The 19,001-nt window shown below is 42.2% G+C and overlaps 2 protein-coding genes and 2 pseudogenes across 2 annotated transcripts; 2 read left to right on the forward strand and 2 right to left on the reverse strand.

Annotated features, from left to right (window-relative positions):
* Positions 1 to 1,337: 1,337 nt before the first annotated feature.
* Positions 1,338 to 3,782, forward strand: LOC146377232 (uncharacterized). The gene is made up of 6 exons (XM_084944408.1): positions 1,338 to 1,373; positions 1,495 to 1,566; positions 1,666 to 1,784; positions 1,868 to 1,928; positions 2,020 to 2,114; positions 2,551 to 3,782. The coding sequence occupies exons 1-6, from the start codon at positions 1,338 to 1,340 to the stop codon at positions 3,530 to 3,532; spliced, it is 1,365 nt and encodes a 454-aa protein (XP_084800534.1). The 3' UTR covers positions 3,533 to 3,782.
* An 867-nt stretch (positions 3,783 to 4,649) lies between these two features.
* LOC146377233 (uncharacterized) lies at positions 4,650 to 5,710 on the reverse strand (annotated as a pseudogene).
* A 7,108-nt stretch (positions 5,711 to 12,818) lies between these two features.
* LOC146377234 (uncharacterized) lies at positions 12,819 to 15,263 on the forward strand. The gene is made up of 6 exons (XM_084944410.1): positions 12,819 to 12,854; positions 12,976 to 13,047; positions 13,147 to 13,265; positions 13,349 to 13,409; positions 13,501 to 13,595; positions 14,032 to 15,263. Exons 1-6 carry the CDS (start codon positions 12,819 to 12,821, stop codon positions 15,011 to 15,013), a joined length of 1,365 nt encoding a protein of 454 aa, XP_084800536.1. The 3' UTR covers positions 15,014 to 15,263.
* Positions 15,264 to 16,130: 867 nt separating this feature from the next.
* On the reverse strand, positions 16,131 to 17,586 carry LOC146377235 (uncharacterized; annotated as a pseudogene).
* Between the last annotated feature and the right edge of the window lie 1,415 nt (positions 17,587 to 19,001).

Consider the following 19,001-nt stretch of genomic DNA (forward strand, 5'->3'; position numbering starts at 1 on the left):
AGAATATTTACTTAGTTGTTGACATGAAAATCAGTCATTGTGTATTTTGAACACCTAAACTTCAGTGTGATGCCATTATCCTGCCAAACAACATAAAAGTCTCTAAAAAGGTAAGTATGGAGCAGCATCCTTTTTTATGGAAGAGGAAGGAAAAGTCATATTTATTATTATTCTCATATTACACAGACTGTGCTGACTGAACAGGCTCAGGCTGAAGCAGTGCAGATCCTGGCCTATTTTCAAGTACCATTAAAGTTATCACGTGTATAAATCTCTCCATTAGATGTCAGTAGACGGCAGATTGCAGTCAGTGCAGTCACTTTTCTTATCCCTCCTGATTCAAGAGCATAAAGCGATCTACGTTAGCTCTGGTAATTCTGACGGTCGTTCGGTGAATCTTTGTTTAATCTCTTTATTTGCTTTTTGGAGAAGTGAAGGTACAAAAACCTCTTCAATGAAATTTGCTTTGGTGGACAGAAAACAACCGTTGTAGACTGTTTGCGGTTACCTTTTATAAGTATTGAATTTTCAAAAGTGAAGTCAGTTCTTCTGACCAGGTTCAGACCAGGATGAACACAAGTATGATACTGAACCCACTAGAGAACTGGTCCCAGCTGTGGGTTCACCTCCTCCTGCTGACCTCATAGGACAGACTCTAATGTAGCATCACGTTCATCGGTCACTCCTGACCTCCTGTGAAGCATGACAAATGTGTAATTAATGACTTAATTATTTGGGGTATTATTGCTATAAAAATAATATTAATAGTATTATTATTATTGTGCTTTAGGCTCCACTGATAACGCAGAGGTCTCTTCTTCCTCTGGGCTGTTTAAAGGGCCAGTTTATCCAAAGCTGTGTATATACCAGCTGCTGTCAGGCTTCAGATGTCTGCATTAGTCCACAGTCCACTGTTTTGTAAGCCATTGCTTTACTGCAAAAGTTCCCATCTACTGTAAAGAAATGGAGATAAGCAGGCACATAATACGAAAAGGCATGCTGTAGGTTGACTTTGTCTTTTCTGATCCATCGGTTTGTGTGGCTCTTTTCACAGGAGGGACCTAACCCACACTTTATTTATTTATATGATAAGTTTAGTGGAATGTAGTGCAAAATACACAGTGTTTACTTTTAATTTAACAACATGAAGCTGCATCAAGTTTCCATGGTGACTGCTCAAGAAATTCTGCATTCATAAATAAACATCAGACTGTCAAAAGAGCTCATCTGTGCGAGACCACCGAGCTGAGAGCATTTTCAAGTCGAGATCCCCCCGTACGCCATCGTTGGAGAGCAGTTAAAGTTTTTCTTCCCGACTGTGATTTGAAAACGTCTAAATGGAATCAAGTCAAGGAATCTATAAACCTATCAGGGTATGTGAAGTTTTTGCTTTTACTGCATTTCAATAATATGAAGAATTTGATGTCGTTTTAAAAGTTGACAAACTGAGAATCATTTTAAGTAACAATGACTAAATTGCTATTTCTTTGACAGGTGTTGTTCAACACACCAATTTATGAAACTGCTGTAAAGATCTGCTGGTATCTTCCGGGCTACAGGACTCAGGTTAGACCCAGATTCATGCAAACCAAAGCTGACAGAAAATATCAGGTCATTTCTGAGGACCTGAGAGTGGTGGTGATTAAATGTCTCCTTTACTTTTAGATTGCGATTATGACGGAGTTTCTCAGACTTCAGCAGGAAGATCTAATTCCACCGAACCTCACTGCTGAAGATCTGAGAGATCTTTTGGTGGAGAAGAGCAGGGAGACACTCAGAGAGCAGTGAGTTACTGTCACACCTGAAAGTCTGTTTGTGATGACGTGTAAATGCTGAGAGAAAACCTCTGCTTTGCTTTCTTTTGAAGGCTGTGGGAGTTTGAATTAGAGGATTTTGAAGAAGAGGAAGCCAAACCTCTTCTAAGGCTGGTAAGACGAGAAAACCCACAAGACTTTTTTTTTCATTATGTTCACATAACCTTTAAACATAAGCGCACTGTAAATGTGTTTTCTGTTTCAGGTGTGGGCGGTGAACGTCAGCAATAAAATGAGGGACGTTGAATTTGAAGCCAGGATGCTTCTTCAGTTCCCAGAGGCCGTACCTCCTAAATTTCAGTGAGTCACATGTAATATACAGTTATTAACCCTGTAAGACCCAACCCATCAAAAAACAGCCCGAAAATTCAGATTCTTTGGAGCTGAGATGTTTATTAACCCTTTAAACAAAAGCCACAAATTAGTTCTTTGCTATGTCATGTTGTGTATGATTTACTTTTATTATGTATTTATTTTTTGTATCACATTTGATACACTGGGTGTTTTTGGCAACTTTTTGTTAACGACAATGTTAACTTTAGACTAAAAAAAGAGTTTTGTCCACAACATTTAGAAATGATAGCAAGTATTGATCATGTTGATGAGATCGAGGTCTCAGAAACTCATGTATGATACAAAGGCGGTTACAGGGTTAACAGTCCAGCTACAGTGTTTCAATATTTAAATGATGCTTTGAATATGTTTAAAAGATAACACTTATCATGTTTTTCTACAGAGCACCTAAACTCCTCAGCGTGGTGAAGGATTACGTTGAAATCCTGAAAAAGAAGCAGCAGGAACAGCATAACAGCAAACTGCTCACCGCGCAGGAGGTAGTGATCGAGGTAGTTCCCCGCGTTCTCCAGGGCTTCTGGGAGCTTCCTCCTCGTCCCCTCCTAAACATGGCCTCCCAGAGTCTAAGTATCCTCTCCACAAGTGTCACCAAGGCCACTTTAGATCGTGTCTCCAAGAGCCTCACGGCGATGGAAACACAGGCCATCTTCACCCGCTCCATCCGAGACGATATGGTCGACAGCATCCTGACGGAGATTAGACAGAAATTTCCTGAAGAAATTCTGTCTATCAAAGTTGCAAACTTTGCGCCAGTGTTGCTGAAGACCATTGCTGATGTAGCAAGGATCCGGATATGTGAAATCTTTGAGCCCCCTTCAAGTCCTGATGTGAAGAGCACAAATGGAGAGCGCTCCTCTGACGGCCTTTCAATGGCAAATGATCCACCAGCCGAAGGAGCTCTGTCAGAAAGTTTTCCAGAGCCTGACGTTCCCTGTGAGGAACTTCTTACTGAAAGGGCATCCAGTCTGAGTACTCAAGACCTTATGATCGAAGGAGCTCTGTCAGAAAGTGTTCCAGAGCCCGACGTTCCCTGTGAGGAACTTCTTTCTGAAAGGGCATCCAGTCTGAGTACTCAAGACCTTACGATCGAAGGAGCTCTGTCAGAAAGTGTTCCAGAGCCCGACGTTCCCTGTGAGGAACCCTATGCCGAGTCCAAATCCTGTGTTGAAGGCGAAGATCATAAGATCAAAGGATCTTGTTCGGAAATTGGGCCACTTCCTGATGTTCCCTTTGAACATCCCTTTCCTGAACCTGAAGCCAGCATGAAGTCCAAAGACCGTCACATCAAGAAGAAGAAAAAGGGCTTCTTCAAAAGACTGAGAAGTCTGTTCTGCTGCTGTTGCAGACAAAAAGACACCGAATGACACTGAAGCTGTGACCCAGTATTGGTGTTGCAGTAACTGTAAATATGTAAATATGTTCCTTGATGATTGTTGTTCATGTGTTTGGGGGTTTCTTTAGTTTTCAGTGGGCTGGGTGATTTTTCTCCTCTGTGTTCTTTACTTAATTCTTGTTCATAGTTCCTGATTTGTTTTCCTAGTTCTTGTTTCTTAGTTTTTAGTTTCTTGAGTCCACCTGAGTTTCCAGCAATAAAAGCTGCTGATTCAAGTTTCATTCCACGTAAGAGTCCTGTGTTTGGGTCCTGCTACCTGCCTGTCACAGCACACCATGACAGAAACTTTATAAGCTCATTCATATTTCTACACGAGTCTCCAGCTATGTTAAAGATTTTTTTCTTTCAAACATTTGTAAGAATCTCTTATGGTTCTCAAAATACTTCCATAAGTCCAGTAAGTGTAGTCCAGTAACATATTGATGGTATTATTTTTAATAATTATTTTTAATACAATTATTTATTATTTTTAATGCAATTTGAACTGAAACTGGTATATAAAATGTATTTCCTGTCGAAAATGCAGTGTGAATGCTAATAGCTGAATAGTTTGAGTTGAATTTTTATAATTGCTGAAATCTATGGTGAAAAACATGTTACAGTTTTTGCCCGTTGCTTGAACACATTTTGCAAAACTTCGCTCATTGTGCCAAAACTCTAAACACAAGTAAACATGACACAACAAAATATACCATTCACATCTGTGCCAAACTGAAACTCTGCTGTCAAAACCTAACATTCCTCTGTCAAAATGTAACTCTGTTGACAAAATGACACATACTTGCATCATATGCAGATCAGATCAGGGGGAACACACTAGTCTACTTTATATAAAACACTGCAGTCTTTGATTTTCATTGTTTATTCAGAAGGCATATTTTCAGGAGACACAAACAACCAAAAAAAGCAAATAGGCCTACTCAATATTGTACACTGCAGCACCATGAATTCAGATAAAGCAAAAAAAACAAACATAATACAGTAATAGAAAAAACACTATACTGTACACACAAAAAATCATGACAATTGTGCATACGTGGGCTCATGGATCCCGCCGTCTGTTGGGGTCTGGCCACAGGACCTCATCGGCATCGCAAGCAGTGTCTTCTCCCGCTGGGCACCGGGGAAAATATCCTCTTGCATGTTGAAACCATCCATGGATTGCTGTCACCTGACTGTCGCCGCAGGCTTGTTCCACTGCCTGCAGAAGAGGCATGCGGGCATGTGGTTGGCGGTCATATACACGCCATCTCCAAGCCTAAAATAATCCTCTATAGGGTTTAAAAATGGTGAGTAAGGGGGCAAGTATACCACTTCAAGTTGGCTGTGGTTGGAGAACCAGGCCTGGACCAGAGCAGCCCGATGGAAACCGACATGATCCCATATCACCACAAACCTGGGCTGATCTGCTCTGTTCTGTACAACTATATCATGGAGAGCATCTAGAAATGTGAGTATATGTTGGCTATTGTATGGACCTAGTTTTGCATGATGATGCAGAAGCCCTCGAAGGCTAATGGCGGCACACAATGTGATATTTCCCCCGTGCTGCCCTGGGACGTGCACAATTGCTCTTTGGCCAATTACATTACGACCCCGTCGTCTTGTTTTGCACAGGTCGAATCCAGCTTCATCAATGAAAATGAATTCATGAGGCTGTGCAGCTCCATCCATGGCCAAGATTCTCTGTAAAACAAAGAGAACATATTACTGTACGACAGTGCTACACATACAGGACCCTCACACATCACACAGGTACCTGTGTAGCTCTCAGGATGGATCCATGTGGTACTGATATGGTACATATTCAGCTGCTACTGGATTTCACCAATACTGTATTGTCCATGTAAAGGACAGTTACACTTACCCGTACATATTCAGCTCGAAGTCCTTTGACCCTGTCACTGTTCCTCTCAAATGGGACTCTGTAGAGCTGCTTCATGGTGATGCTGTGTTGTCCCAAGATGCGTCTGATGGTGGTGATGCTCACATGGTTTATGTTGTTGAACACTTGCCTGTCTGCAAGTATTTGCTTTCGTAGCTGGTGGAGACAGATGGCATTGTCTGCCCTCACTAGGTCCACAACGGCAAGTTCCTGCTGTTGTGTGAACAGGCGTTGGCGTCCTCCCCCAGAAGGTCTTCGAGTCATTCTAGAGAAATACAACCACATACTGTCATCGCTTTGCTTATTTTCCTTACAGTACTTTACTGTATATACTGTATCATCCACTGTACAACACTGTACTTCAATATAAGTAATCATGGTATGTTTCACAGAAACTACCACTTTGGCTGCAAAAGGAGCATCAGCACCCTGCAATACCCTGTACACTTGATATGGTGATGTGATATACTGTAGAACAGTGCTATGAAAACCACCTGAGTAGAGTAGAAGGTAGAGAGGTGAAGACAGACCTGCTTTCTAGTCGGAATGTTCTTACAGTTTTTTCTGATGGCTTTAACCCTAACTGTGATTCTTACAGCACAATTCCTAAAACTATTAATACTTATAGCAAAACCACTCACTGAGTTTGCAAAACTAAAAGCACAAACACTGCTTTGCACTCAGTTTGCAATTTTGCAAAACTGTAGGCACAATTCACTGCACAGCACTCTTTTTGCAGAACTTTAAACACAACTCACTGCTTACACTCAATTACCAAATTTCCAACACACTCCTAGCAAAATTATACACATGTATGGCTATCATTAACACTATTTTGCCAACTGTCTGGCACACTTTCACATGTGAAAACTGTTTTAGATAATTAGTCCACTTTGCAATCAGCCTAAGCACTATAAACAGGCCACAGGTAAGCTGTCTATGTGGAGTACAATGGAAGGAGCAGTAAGAGTGAGAAGAGTGAGAATCAGAGGAGGCCGAGGGAGAGGACGTGGAGGTGAAGAAGTTGGAGGAAGAGGACGTGGAGGTGAAGAAGCAAGAGGGTTAGAGGAAGAGGACAAGGAGGAGCAAGAAGAGGACGAGGAGGGGAAAGAGGAAGGGTAAGAAGAGTAAGAAACAGAATAACTGATGACATCAGAGCTACAATAGTGGACCATGTCATCAACCATGGGATGACCCTGAGGGAAGCTGGCCAACGGGTTCAGCCTAAACTGAGCCGCTACACTGTGGCAAGCATCATTAGGACATTTCGAAATGAGAATCGGTAAGTACTTTGTAGCACTGCCATACTCTAATGAGAAACACAACAGTACCATACATGCAAAAATACTGAAATTGTTACTTTACAGAATTGCTAGACGTCCAGATGTTGGGGGCAGAGGCAGAATGTTCACTCCAGAGCAAGAGACCCATATAGTGAACATGGTGATTGCCAATAATGCAATAAGACTGCGCGAAATACAGCAGCGCATAATTGATAATGACACCATCTTTCAAAATATACACAGTGCAAGCATTTCTGCACTAAGTCGTGTACTTGTGCGCCACAGAATAAGAATGAAGCAAATTTACAGAGTTCCTTTCGAGAGAAACACAGAACGTGTAAAGCAACTGCGATATGACTATGTGCAGGTAAGCTAGTGTCATTGGTTCTGAATTTGGAAGTGCATACTGTAGTGCTGTGCATGGGCCTGATGTGTTGCATTTGTTTTGTCTTGTCCAGAGAGTGATGGAACTAGAAGCAGATGCAATGGGACATGAGCTACTTTTTGTAGATGAGGCCTGTTTTAACCTCAGTAAAACCAGGAGACGTGGCAGGAACATTATTGGACACCGTGCCATCATCAATGTCCCAGGACAACATGGTGGTAACATAACCATGTGTGCAGCTATAAGCCAAAATGGTGTTGTTCACCATCATGCAACCATAGGCCCATACAACACTGCACACATTATTGCATTCCTGGACACCTTGCATGACATGCTCACTGTTCAGAGACCAGAGCAGACCCGATATGTCATCATATGGGACAATGTTAGTTTCCATAGGGCTGCTTTGGTCCGCAACTGGTTTACAGACCAACCATCCTTCATGGCACTCAACCTCCCTCCATACTCTCCATTCTTAAATCCCATCGAGGAGTTCTTCTCTGCCTGGCGCTGGAAAGTGTACGACCGTCATCCTCATCAACAGGTAGCCCTTTTACAGGCAATGGAGGAGGCATGTGGAGATATTGACCAGGCATCATGTCAGGCCTGGATACGGCATTCAAGGAGATATTTTCCCCGGTGCCTTGGACTGGAGGATATCGCATGCGATGTGGACGAAATTTTGTGGCCGGACCCAGAGAGACGACATAATGTAGGCTGATTGTCTTTTTTTTCCCCTTTTTTTTGTGAAATTCCTTTTTTGTGTTCTGACTTTGTCTTGGTTTTGATGAGTGTGAATAAACACCAATACTTGAAGTTTGGATCCTTGTATGTTTACATGACACTATGACAAAAGTGTGACCTCAAATTGACATCTGTACACAGAGAAAGCAAAAGCCAGATGTGTTTTGTATTCATACCATCAGTGTGCAGTTGGCGCATTGTGTGCTTAGTAGATGATGGCTTGTGTGTACTGTTTGATACGAAAACACCATTTTTTATTTTTATGAAGGTGTGAAGAGTTAATCTAGCTGTGTTCGCTTTTGCAAGAGAACTACAATGTTTTGATAATTGGGTGACAGGTTTTCTTATTTGTGTGTAGAGTTTTGCAAAAATAGCCAATAGTTACAAAAAATGTGCTTAAGCAATCAGAAAAAACTGTAATTACAGTTTTTCTGAGTTGCTAAAACACTAAATCCCAGTGTAAAAAATAAACTGTCAACTATGAAAACTATTTCATCAAATCAATCCCACAGTTGCCAAAACCTCAAACACTATTCATCTGGTCGGGACACCATTTGCAAATCTGAATCTCCCATTTACCAAAACTCTAAACACCTTCTCAAACACAAAACACATTAAGCAGTGTGGTGCACTTGTACCCAGAATGGTGCACACAGGCTACATTAGTGAAACACAACTAACACACTGTTTTCATCATTAACACACTACCACTCAAAATTGAAAACACATGTTGCAACCTCTTCTTCTGCTTTTTGCTAGATTGAACATAGCTTAATCCGCAAAGATGTATTCATGAGGCCTAACCATTGAGTCAATCTCAAGGATTCTCTTTACAAAGTGACAACAAACAAATTTTAGTTCTGTAAATGAAATAGTATGATGTAAAAATGTGATATGTATACAAGAATACTTGAAGGATGGCCACATGAGGGTGGAAGAACACGCATGCACTCACAACACCAGGAGACACTTATTGTGGATATGGTCCGTCAGAATAATGCAATTTGACTGCATGAAATGCAGCAGTGGATTATAGAAGACAACATACATTTTGAATCTAGCAAAAAGGAGAAGGTCACAATGTCATAGGTCAACGTGCCATTATTGAACTGCCTGGTCAGCGTGGTGGAAATGTAACTATCTGTGCTGCCAACAGCAGCTGTGGGGTTCTCCACAGTCATGCTACTGTTGAGCCATACAACACAAAACTTCTAGCAACATTCCTGGATGCGCTACAGGATGCTCTGCTTGAGTAGAAAGATCGCAAGTAGGCAGAGCATCCCATATCATTTGGGACAACGTGAGCTTTCACCGATGTCCAAGAATACACAATTGGTTTCACAATGAGCAGCATTTTATTACAGTTTTTCTCAAATGTTAAAACACAAAAGCCAATCCTGTAACCCAAATGACCAGTAGTCTAAACACATTTACTAAATGTAGCCACCATATTCCAGTACCATAAACACATGTCACATGAAGACACAATTCACAAAACACAACCCTCTGTACTCATAAATCTAAACACATTTTTCCTTGCTAAAACACATGTTGCAAAACAACTCTGCTCATATTCTCAAATGAAAGCCCATGTGATGCAAAATGCTTGCCACAGTCACCAATCTTTGAACACAGGGAACACACCTGGCGTCAGTCACTACACACAACGACTCAAAATTGAAGACACCTGTTGCTAATGATGTGACCCCACCTATAAAAGCATAGTTTGGTGAAGATGCCAAACAATCACAATGGATGAAGGCATTCGAGCGTGCGGAAGGAGAAGAGCTGCAGGCCAAAGAGGAAGAGGGGTTGAGATCAGAGGAGGAAGAGGTGAAGGCCTAAGAAGAAGAGGAGTTCGGAGTAGAGGAGGAAGAGAAGGAGGCCAACAAGAGAGAGGAGAAGGTCCAGGTGGGAGAAGAAGACAACCTCGCACCATCATAACAGATGATATGCGAGCAACAGTAATTGATCATGTCATTGGCCATGGCATGACAATGGCTGAAGCGGGACGAAGAGTACATCCAAACCTGAGTAGGTTCACCGTGGCCACCATTATCAAGGCATTTAGACAACACAACAGGTATAGTACGCTATTGCTTTCTTTGTCACACTACAGTTTTACAGGCCTGTGAAAGTGGTCTGTTACTTTACATGTAGTTTTACATATAAATCAGTCAATTGACAACACATGTTTCTTTCTTTAGAGCTGAAAGGATGCCACATAGAGGTGGGAGGGTTGCCATATTCACAGCGGCACAAGAAACCCTCATTGCAGATATGGTCCGTGAGAACAACTGCATTAGACTCCGAGAGATCAGAGACAAAGTCATTGCAGATAATGTAAACTTTGAGAACATTGATGCTGTCAGCGTGTCCACAATAGACCGAGTTCTCCGGCGCCAACAGATGAGGATGAAACAGGTCTACAGGGTTCCCTTTGAGCGCAACTCTGCGCGACACATAGAACAACGTTACGAGTATGTGCAAGTACGTATACATCCATGTCCACAGTACAGTTAGTGGACATACTGTGTTGCTTAGTGGCCTACATTACTTCTGGACAATACTGTGCTACCTGATTGACCGTTCTGAACACCTGTACGCTTTTCCATGTTCACAGAGGATAATGCAGTTGGACGCGATGGCCAGACCCCATGAGTACCTCTTCCTGGATGAGGCTGGCTTCAACCTCCAGAAACGAAGGCGAAGAGGCCGTAACATCATTGGCCAAAGAGCCATCACTGAGGTTCCTGGCCAACGGGGGGGTAATATTACTCTTTGTGCAGCTATGGGTACGGAGGGGCTTGTCCACCGGCATGCTGTCCTTGGGTCTTACAACGTCTCCTCACCTTCCTAGAGGAGCTAAAAGACATCCTCCTGGACCGTCAACAACACCATCCTAGGCTAGCACATCACATGTATGTGATCATTTGGGACAACGTCCGCTTCCACAAAACACACCAAATCAGAGAGTGGTTCACCACCAACAGTGACCACTTTTTAAACGTCTGTCTGCCACCCTACTCCCCTTTCCTGAACCCTATAGAGGAGTTCTTCTCATCATGGAGATGGAAGGTGTATGACAGACAGCCATACACAAGAGAGAACCTCGTACGGGCAATGGAGCTGGCCTGTGCTGACATCCCAGTGGAGGCCTTCCAGGGATGGATTCGCCATTCCAGGGCGTTTTTCCCACGGTGCCTAGCAAGGGACAATATAGCCTGTGATGTGGATGAGGTGATGTGGCCCAATGCAGCTCGGCGACATGATGCCGCACAGTGACTGTGTGTAATACTGTAAAAAGACCGTGTAGACAATAAAAAAGACTTCACACCCTGATCATGTTTCCGAGAGTACTGTTGTGTGCGATAGATTCTGTTTTTGCATTGAGTTGTGTTACAGTAGTGTACGTACATGCAGGATGTTTTTATAGATTTATAGTCTTCATGTGAAACTCACAAATCTAAATGCCTAATCCTCTGCAGGGTTCTATGACGATCCGTTACTGTACAGTTTATAAAAATATGCATTGGCAGTTATGAACCAAAGAACCTTCTCACAAATTGAGCATTGTGTTTTCAATTGTTTTGCTGTAGTGTGTAATGCTGTGTATAGTGTTTACAGTTTTGACAGCTTCGAGCTGCTCTCTTGGTGTGGGAGTTTGAGTTTTGCAGTGGGAAGGTGTGGTTGTGTTTATGTAGCTTTAGAGAAGGGTGTTGTGTTTGGACATTGGGGGACCTGGTGGTAACGTTTGTGACATGTGTTTTAGCATTTGAGAAAAACTGTATTATTCTCATATTACACAGACTGTGCTGACTGAACAGGCTCAGGCTGAAGCAGTGCAGATCCTGGCCTATTTTCAAGTACCATTAAAGTTATCACGTGTATAAATCTCTCCATTAGATGTCAGTAGACGGCAGATTGCAGTCAGTGCAGTCACTTTTCTTATCCCTCCTGATTCAAGAGCATAAAGCGATCTACGTTAGCTCTGGTAATTCTGACGGTCGTTCGGTGAATCTTTGTTTAATCTCTTTATTTGCTTTTTGGAGAAGTGAAGGTACAAAAACCTCTTCAATGAAATTTGCTTTGGTGGACAGAAAACAACCGTTGTAGACTGTTTGCGGTTACCTTTTATAAGTATTGAATTTTCAAAAGTGAAGTCAGTTCTTCTGACCAGGTTCAGACCAGGATGAACACAAGTATGATACTGAACCCACTAGAGAATTGGTCCCAGCTGTGGGTTCACCTCCTCCTGCTGAACTCATAGGACAGACTCTAATGTAGCATCACGTTCATCGGTCACTCCTGACCTCCTGTGAAGCATGACAAATGTGTAATTAATGACTTAATTATTTGGGGTATTATTGCTATAAAAATAATATTAATAGTATTATTATTATTGTGCTTTAGGCTCCACTGATAACGCAGAGGTCTCTTCTTCCTCTGGGCTGTTTAAAGGGCCAGTTTATCCAAAGCTGTGTATATACCAGCTGCTGTCAGGCTTCAGATGTCTGCATTAGTCCACAGTCCACTGTTTTGTAAGCCATTGCTTTACTGCAAAAGTTCCCATCTACTGTAAAGAAATGGAGATAAGCAGGCACATAATACGAAAAGGCATGCTGTAGGTTGACTTTGTCTTTTCTGATCCATCGGTTTGTGTGGCTCTTTTCACAGGAGGGACCTAACCCACACTTTATTTACTTATATGATAAGTTTAGTGGAATGTAGTGCAAAATACACAGTGTTTACTTTTAATTTAACAACATGAAGCTGCATCAAGTTTCCATGGTGACTGCTCAAGAAATTCTGCATTCATAAATAAACATCAGACTGTCAAAAGAGCTCATCTGTGCGAGACCACCGAGCTGAGAGCATTTTCAAGTCGAGATCCCCCCGTACGCCATCGTTGGAGAGCAGTTAAAGTTTTTCTTCCCGACTGTGATTTGAAAACGTCTAAATGGAATCAAGTCAAGGAATCTATAAACCTATCAGGGTATGTGAAGTTTTTGCTTTTACTGCATTTCAATAATATGAAGAATTTGATGTCGTTTTAAAAGTTGACAAACTGAGAATCATTTTAAGTAACAATGACTAAATTGCTATTTCTTTGACAGGTGTTGTTCAACACACCAATTTATGAAACTGCTGTAAAGATCTGCTGGTATCTTCCGGGCTACAGGACTCAGGTTAGACCCAGATTCATGCAAACCAAAGCTGACAGAAAATATCAGGTCATTTCTGAGGACCTGAGAGTGGTGGTGATTAAATGTCTCCTTTACTTTTAGATTGCGATTATGATGGAGTTTCTCAGACTTCAGCAGGAAGATCTAATTCCACCGAACCTCACTGCTGAAGATCTGAGAGATCTTTTGGTGGAGAAGAGCAGGGAGACACTCAGAGAGCAGTGAGTTACTGTCACACCTGAAAGTCTGTTTGTGATGACGTGTAAATGCTGAGAGAAAACCTCTGCTTTGCTTTCTTTTGAAGGCTGTGGGAGTTTGAATTAGAGGATTTTGAAGAAGAGGAAGCCAAACCTCTTCTAAGGCTGGTAAGACGAGAAAACCCACAAGACTTTCTTTTTCATTATGTTCACATAACCTTTAAACATAAGCGCACTGTAAATGTGTTTTCTGTTTCAGGTGTGGGCGGTGAACGTCAGCAATAAAATGAGGGACGTTGAATTTGAAGCCAGGATGCTTCTTCAGTTCCCAGAGGCCGTACCTCCTAAATTTCAGTGAGTCACATGTAATATACAGTTATTAACCCTGTAAGACCCAACCCATCAAAAAACAGCCCGAAAATTCAGATTCTTTGGAGCTGAGATGTTTATTAACCCTTTAAACAAAAGCCACAAATTAGTTCTTTGCTATGTCATGTTGTGTATGATTTACTTTTATTATGTATTTATTTTTTGTATCACATTTGATACACTGGGTGTTTTTGGCAACTTTTTGTTAACGACAATGTTAACTTTAGACTAAAAAAAGAGTTTTGTCCACAACATTTAGAAATTATAGCAAGTATTGATCATGTTGATGAGATCGAGGTCTCAGAAACTCATGCATGATACAAAGGCGGTTACAGGGTTAACAGTCCAGCTACAGTGTTTCAATATTTAAATGATGCTTTGAATATGTTTAAAAGATAACACTTATCATGTTTTTCTACAGAGCACCTAAACTCCTCAGCGTGGTGAAGGATTACGTTGAAATCCTGAAAAAGAAGCAGCAGGAACAGCATAACAGCAAACTGCTCACCGCGCAGGAGGTAGTGATCGAGGTAGTTCCCCGCGTTCTCCAGGGCTTCTGGGAGCTTCCTCCTCGTCCCCTCCTAAACATGGCCTCCCAGAGTCTAAGTATCCTCTCCACAAGTGTCACCAAGGCCACTTTAGATCGTGTCTCCAAGAGCCTCACGGCGATGGAAACACAGGCCATCTTCACCCGCTCCATCCGAGACGATATGGTCGACAGCATCCTGACGGAGATTAGACAGAAATTTCCTGAAGAAATTCTGTCTATCAAAGTTGCAAACTTTGCGCCAGTGTTGCTGAAGACCATTGCTGATGTAGCAAGGATCCGGATATGTGAAATCTTTGAGCCCCCTTCAAGTCCTGATGTGAAGAGCACAAATGGAGAGCGCTCCTCTGACGGCCTTTCAATGGCAAATGATCCACCAGCCGAAGGAGCTCTGTCAGAAAGTTTTCCAGAGCCTGACGTTCCCTGTGAGGAACTTCTTACTGAAAGGGCATCCAGTCTGAGTACTCAAGACCTTATGATCGAAGGAGCTCTGTCAGAAAGTGTTCCAGAGCCCGACGTTCCCTGTGAGGAACTTCTTTCTGAAAGGGCATCCAGTCTGAGTACTCAAGACCTTACGATCGAAGGAGCTCTGTCAGAAAGTGTTCCAGAGCCCGACGTTCCCTGTGAGGAACCCTATGCCGAGTCCAAATCCTGTGTTGAAGGCGAAGATCATAAGATCAAAGGATCTTGTTCGGAAATTGGGCCACTTCCTGATGTTCCCTTTGAACATCCCTTTCCTGAACCTGAAGCCAGCATGAAGTCCAAAGACCGTCACATCAAGAAGAAGAAAAAGGGCTTCTTCAAAAGACTGAGAAGTCTGTTCTGCTGCTGTTGCAGACAAAAAGACACCGAATGACACTGAAGCTGTGACCCAGTATTGGTGTTGCAGTAACTGTAAATATGTAAATATGTTCCTTGATGATTGTTGTTCATGTTTTTGGGGGTTTCTTTAGTTTTCAGTGGGCTGGGTGATTTTTCTCCTCTGTGTTCTTTACTTAATTCTTGTTCATAGTTCCTGATTTGTTTTCCTAGTTCTTGTTTCTTAGTTTTTAGTTTCTTGAGTCCACCTGAGTTTCCAGCAATAAAAGCTGCTGATTCAAGTTTCATTCCACGTAAGAGTCCTGTGTTTGGGTCCTGCTACCTGCCTGTCACAGCACACCATGACAGAAACTTTATAAGCTCATTCATATTTCTACACGAGTCTCCAGCTATGTTAAAGATTTTTTTCTTTCAAACATTTGTAAGAATCTCTTATGGTTCTCAAAATACTTCCATAAGTCCAGTAAGTGTAGTCCAGTAACATATTGATGGTATTATTTTTAATAATTATTTTTAATACAATTATTTATTATTTTTAATGCAATTTGAACTGAAACTGGTATATAAAATGTATTTCCTGTCGAAAATGCAGTGTGAATGCTAATAGCTGAATAGTTTGAGTTGAATTTTTATAATTGCTGAAATCTATGGTGAAAAACATGTTACAGTTTTTGCCCGTTGCTTGAACACATTTTGCAAAACTTCGCTCATTGTGCCAAAACTCTAAACACAAGTAAACATGACACAACAAAATATACCATTCACATCTGTGCCAAACTGAAACTCTGCTGTCAAAACCTAACATTCCTCTGTCAAAATGTAACTCTGTTGACAAAATGACACATACTTGCATCATATGCAGATCAGATCAGGGGGAACACACTAGTCTACTTTATATAAAACACTGCAGTCTTTGATTTTCATTGTTTATTCAGAAGGCATATTTTCAGGAGACACAAACAACCAAAAAAAGCAAATAGGCCTACTCAATATTGTACACTGCAGCACCATGAATTCAGATAAAGCAAAAAAAACAAACATAATACAGTAATAGAAAAAACACTATACTGTACACACAAAAAATCATGACAATTGTGCATACGTGGGCTCATGGATCCCGCCGTCTGTTGGGGTCTGGCCACAGGACCTCATCGGCATCGCAAGCAGTGTCTTCTCCCGCTGGGCACCGGGGAAAATATCCTCTTGCATGTTGAAACCATCCATGGATTGCTGTCACCTGACTGTCGCCGCAGGCTTGTTCCACTGCCTGCAGAAGAGGCATGCGGGCATGTGGTTGGCGGTCATATACACGCCATCTCCAAGCCTAAAATAATCCTCTATAGGGTTTAAAAATGGTGAGTAAGGGGGCAAGTATACCACTTCAAGTTGGCTGTGGTTGGAGAACCAGGCCTGGACCAGAGCAGCCCGATGGAAACCGACATGATCCCATATCACCACAAACCTGGGCTGATCTGCTCTGTTCTGTACAACTATATCATGGAGAGCATCTAGAAATGTGAGTATATGTTGGCTATTGTATGGACCTAGTTTTGCATGATGATGCAGAAGCCCTCGAAGGCTAATGGCGGCACACAATGTGATATTTCCCCCGTGCTGCCCTGGGACGTGCACAATTGCTCTTTGGCCAATTACATTACGACCCCGTCGTCTTGTTTTGCACAGGTCGAATCCAGCTTCATCAATGAAAATGAATTCATGAGGCTGTGCAGCTCCATCCATGGCCAAGATTCTCTGTAAAACAAAGAGAACATATTACTGTACGACAGTGCTACACATACAGGACCCTCACCCATCACACAGGTACCTGTGTAGCTCTCAGGATGGATCCATGTGGTACTGATATGGTACATATTCAGCTGCTACTGGATTTCACCAATACTGTATTGTCCATGTAAAGGACAGTTACACTTACCCGTACATATTCAGCTCGAAGTCCTTTGACCCTGTCACTGTTCCTCTCAAATGGGACTCTGTAGAGCTGCTTCATGGTGATGCTGTGTTGTCCCAAGATGCGTCTGATGGTGGTGATGCTCACATGGTTTATGTTGTTGAACACTTGCCTGTCTGCAAGTATTTGCTTTCGTAGCTGGTGGAGACAGATGGCATTGTCTGCCCTCACTAGGTCCACAACGGCAAGTTCCTGCTGTTGTGTGAACAGGCGTTGGCGTCCTGCCCCAGAAGGTCTTCGAGTCATTCTAGAGAAATACAACCACATACTGTCATCGCTTTGCTTATTTTCCTTACAGTACTTTACTGTATATACTGTATCATCCACTGTACAACACTGTACTTCAATATAAGTAATCATGGTATGTTTCACAGAAACTACCACTTTGGCTGCAAAAGGAGCATCAGCACCCTGCAATACCCTGTACACTTGATATGGTGATGTGATATACTGTAGAACAGTGCTATGAAAACCACCTGAGTAGAGTAGAAGGTAGAGAGGTGAAGACAGACCTGCTTTCTAGTCGGAATGTTCTTACAGTTTTTTCTGATGGCTTTAACCCTAACTGTGATTCTTACAGCACAATTCCTAAAACTATTAATACTTATAGCAAAACCACTCACTGAGTTTGCAAAACTAAAAGCACAAACACTGCTTTGCACTCAGTTTGCAATTTTGCAAAACTGTAGGCACAATTCACTGCACAGCACTCTTTTTGCAGAACTTTAAACACAACTCACTGCTTACACTCAATTACCAAATTTCCAACACACTCCTAGCAAAATTATACACATGTATGGCTATCATTAACACTATTTTGCCAACTGTCTGGCACACTTTCACATGTGAAAACTGTTTTAGATAATTAGTCCACTTTGCAATCAGCCTAAGCACTATAAACAGGCCACAGGTAAGCTGTCTATGTGGAGTACAATGGAAGGAGCAGTAAGAGTGAGAAGAGTGAGAATCAGAGGAGGCCGAGGGAGAGGACGTGGAGGTGAAGAAGTTGGAGGAAGAGGACGTGGAGGTGAAGAAGCAAGAGGGTTAGAGGAAGAGGACAAGGAGGAGCAAGAAGAGGACGAGGAGGGGAAAGAGGAAGGGTAAGAAGAGTAAGAAACAGAATAACTGATGACATCAGAGCTACAATAGTGGACCATGTCATCAACCATGGGATGACCCTGAGGGAAGCTGGCCAACGGGTTCAGCCTAAACTGAGCCGCTACACTGTGGCAAGCATCATTAGGACATTTCGAAATGAGAATCGGTAAGTACTTTGTAGCACTGCCATACTCTAATGAGAAACACAACAGTACCATACATGCAAAAATACTGAAATTGTTACTTTACAGAATTGCTAGACGTCCAGATGTTGGGGGCAGAGGCAGAATGTTCACTCCAGAGCAAGAGACCCATATAGTGAACATGGTGATTGCCAATAATGCAATAAGACTGCGCGAAATACAGCAGCGCATAATTGATAATGACACCATCTTTCAAAATATACACAGTGCAAGCATTTCTGCACTAAGTCGTGTACTTGCGCGCCACAGAATAAGAATGAAGCAAATTTACAGAGTTCCTTTCGAGAGAAACACAGAACGTGTAAAGCAACTGCGATATGACTATGTGCAGGTAAGCTAGTGTCATTGGTTCTGAATTTGGAAGTGCATACTGTAGTGCTGTGCATGGGCCTGATGTGTTGCATTTGTTTTGTCTTGTCCAGAGAGTGATGGAACTAGAAGCAGATGCAATGGGACATGAGCTACTTTTTGTAGATGAGGCCTGTTTTAACCTCAGTAAAACCAGGAGACGTGGCAGGAACATTATTGGACACCATGCCATCATCAATGTCCCAGGACAACATGGTGGTAACATAACCATGTGTGCAGCTATAAGCCAAAATGGTGTTGTTCACCATCATGCAACCATAGGCCCATACAACACTGCACACATTATTGCATTCCTGGACACCTTGCATGACATGCTCACTGTTCAGAGACCAGAGCAGACCCGATATGTCATCATATGGGACAATGTTAGTTTCCATAGGGCTGCT

This window comes from Perissodus microlepis, chromosome 11 (genome assembly GCF_051167445.1).
Source record: "Perissodus microlepis isolate ML-2025 ecotype Zambia chromosome 11, ASM5116744v1, whole genome shotgun sequence".
NCBI lineage: Eukaryota > Metazoa > Chordata > Actinopteri > Cichliformes > Cichlidae > Perissodus > Perissodus microlepis.

Bases quoted from the DNA above. Each gene is read 5' to 3' on its own strand.
- LOC146377232 (XM_084944408.1), top strand. From the start codon at position 1,338: ATGGAATCAAGTCAAGGAATCTATAAACCTATCAGG. The intron at 1,567-1,665 runs GTTAGACCCAGA...CTTTACTTTTAG, and splicing joins TTCCGGGCTACAGGACTCAG to ATTGCGATTATGACGGAGTT. The intron at 2,115-2,550 runs GTGAGTCACATG...GTTTTTCTACAG, and splicing joins GCCGTACCTCCTAAATTTCA to AGCACCTAAACTCCTCAGCG.
- LOC146377234 (XM_084944410.1), top strand. From the start codon at position 12,819: ATGGAATCAAGTCAAGGAATCTATAAACCTATCAGG. The intron at 13,410-13,500 runs GTAAGACGAGAA...TTTCTGTTTCAG, and splicing joins CCAAACCTCTTCTAAGGCTG to GTGTGGGCGGTGAACGTCAG. The intron at 13,596-14,031 runs GTGAGTCACATG...GTTTTTCTACAG, and splicing joins GCCGTACCTCCTAAATTTCA to AGCACCTAAACTCCTCAGCG.